This window comes from Nicotiana tomentosiformis, chromosome 5 (genome assembly GCF_000390325.3).
Source record: "Nicotiana tomentosiformis chromosome 5, ASM39032v3, whole genome shotgun sequence".
Taxonomy (NCBI): domain Eukaryota; kingdom Viridiplantae; phylum Streptophyta; class Magnoliopsida; order Solanales; family Solanaceae; genus Nicotiana; species Nicotiana tomentosiformis.
The window spans coordinates 120,569,918-120,571,464 of NC_090816.1; the positions used below are offsets into that span (position 1 = coordinate 120,569,918).

The following is a 1,547-nucleotide window of genomic DNA, read 5'->3' on the forward strand; positions in this document are numbered from 1 at the left end:
GTCGAGCCCTCAAATCACACGAAACAAAGTTAAAAACAGGAATCACCCTCCGATTCAAACTTAATGAACTTAAAGCTTTAAATTTCTAACACCGATACCGAAACCTATCAAACCACTTCCGATTGACCCCAAATTTTGCACACAAGTCATATTCAACATTATGGGCCTACTCCAACTTCCGGAATCGGAATTCGACCCCGATAGCAAATATTCCACTACCGATCAAAATCTCCAAAAATTTGACTTTCGCCTTTTCAAGCCTAAACCAGCTACATACCTCCAAAATACAATCCGTACATGCCCCTAATTTCAAAATCACCCAATGGAGCTAACGGAACCGACCAAACTCCATTCCGGAGTCGTCTTCATACAGTCCCGACTACAGTCAAAATCCTAAGACTTAAGCTTCCATTTAGGGACTAAGTATCCCAAATCACTCCGAAACCACAACAACAACCTCTCGGCAAGTCACATAAGCAAAAAAAGATACGAGAAAAGCATTAAACAGGGGATCAGGGCTATAGCTCTCAAAACGACCGGCCGAGTCGTTACATCCTACCCCTCTTAAAATAATCGTTCGTCCTCAAACAAACATAGAGACATACTTGAAGTGGTGAAAAGATGAGGATAGAGGCTGCACATATCATTCTCGGTCTCCCAAGTCCCCTCCTCGACCGGCTAACCCCTCCACTGAACCTTCACGAAAGCAATGTTCTTTGACCTCAGCTTTTGAACCTGCCTGTCCAAAATAGCCACCGGCTCCTCAACATAAGATAAATCCCTGTCCAACTGGAATGAGCTGAAATCCAACACATTAGATGGATCACCGTGATACTTCCAGAGCATCGAGACATGGAATACTGGTTGAACTCCTGCTAGACTAGGAAGCAAGGCAAACTCATAAGCAACATCCCCAACACGTCGCAACACATCAAATGGGACGGTAAACCTTGGACTCAACTTTCCCTTCTTTTCGAATCTCACAACACCCTTCATGGGTGACACCCGGAGCAGGACCCGCTCTCCAACCATGAATGCAACATCGTGAACCTTCCGATCCGTATAACTCTTCTATTTGGACTGGGCTGTGCGAAGTCGATCCTGAATCACCTTAACCTTCTCCAGAGCATCCTGAACCAAGTTTGTGCCCAATAACCTAGCCTCGCCCGGCTCGAACCAACCTACTGGAGACCGGTACCGCCTACCATACAGAGCCCCAAACTGTGCCATCTGGATGTTTGACTGATAACTATTGTTATAGGCAAACTCCGTAAGTGGAAACAACTGATCCCACGAACCTCCAAACTCCATCACACACGCACTGAGCATATCCTCTAATATCTGAATAGGGCGCTCGGACTTCCCATCCGTCTGAGGGTGAAATGTTGTGCTCAACTCTACCTGAGTACCCAACTCCTACTGTACAGCCCTCCAAAACCGTAATGTAAACTGCGTACCCCAGTCAGAGATGATAGATACAGGTACGCCATGAAGCCTGATAATATCGCGGATATAAATTCGAGCCAACTGCTCGGAAGAATAGGTAG

General features: G+C 46.0%; 1 protein-coding gene across 1 annotated transcript; it reads right to left on the reverse strand.

Moving 5' to 3' along the window:
- Positions 1-678: 678 nt before the first annotated feature.
- Positions 679-996, reverse strand: LOC138893073 (uncharacterized). The gene has a single exon (XM_070176843.1). It carries the CDS (start codon positions 994-996, stop codon positions 679-681), a length of 318 nt encoding a protein of 105 aa, XP_070032944.1.
- Positions 997-1,547: the final 551 nt, after the last annotated feature.

Coding starts and splice junctions, on each gene's coding strand:
- LOC138893073 (XM_070176843.1), bottom strand. CDS start 996: ATGAAGGGTGTTGTGAGATTCGAAAAGAAGGGAAAGTTGAGTCCAAGG.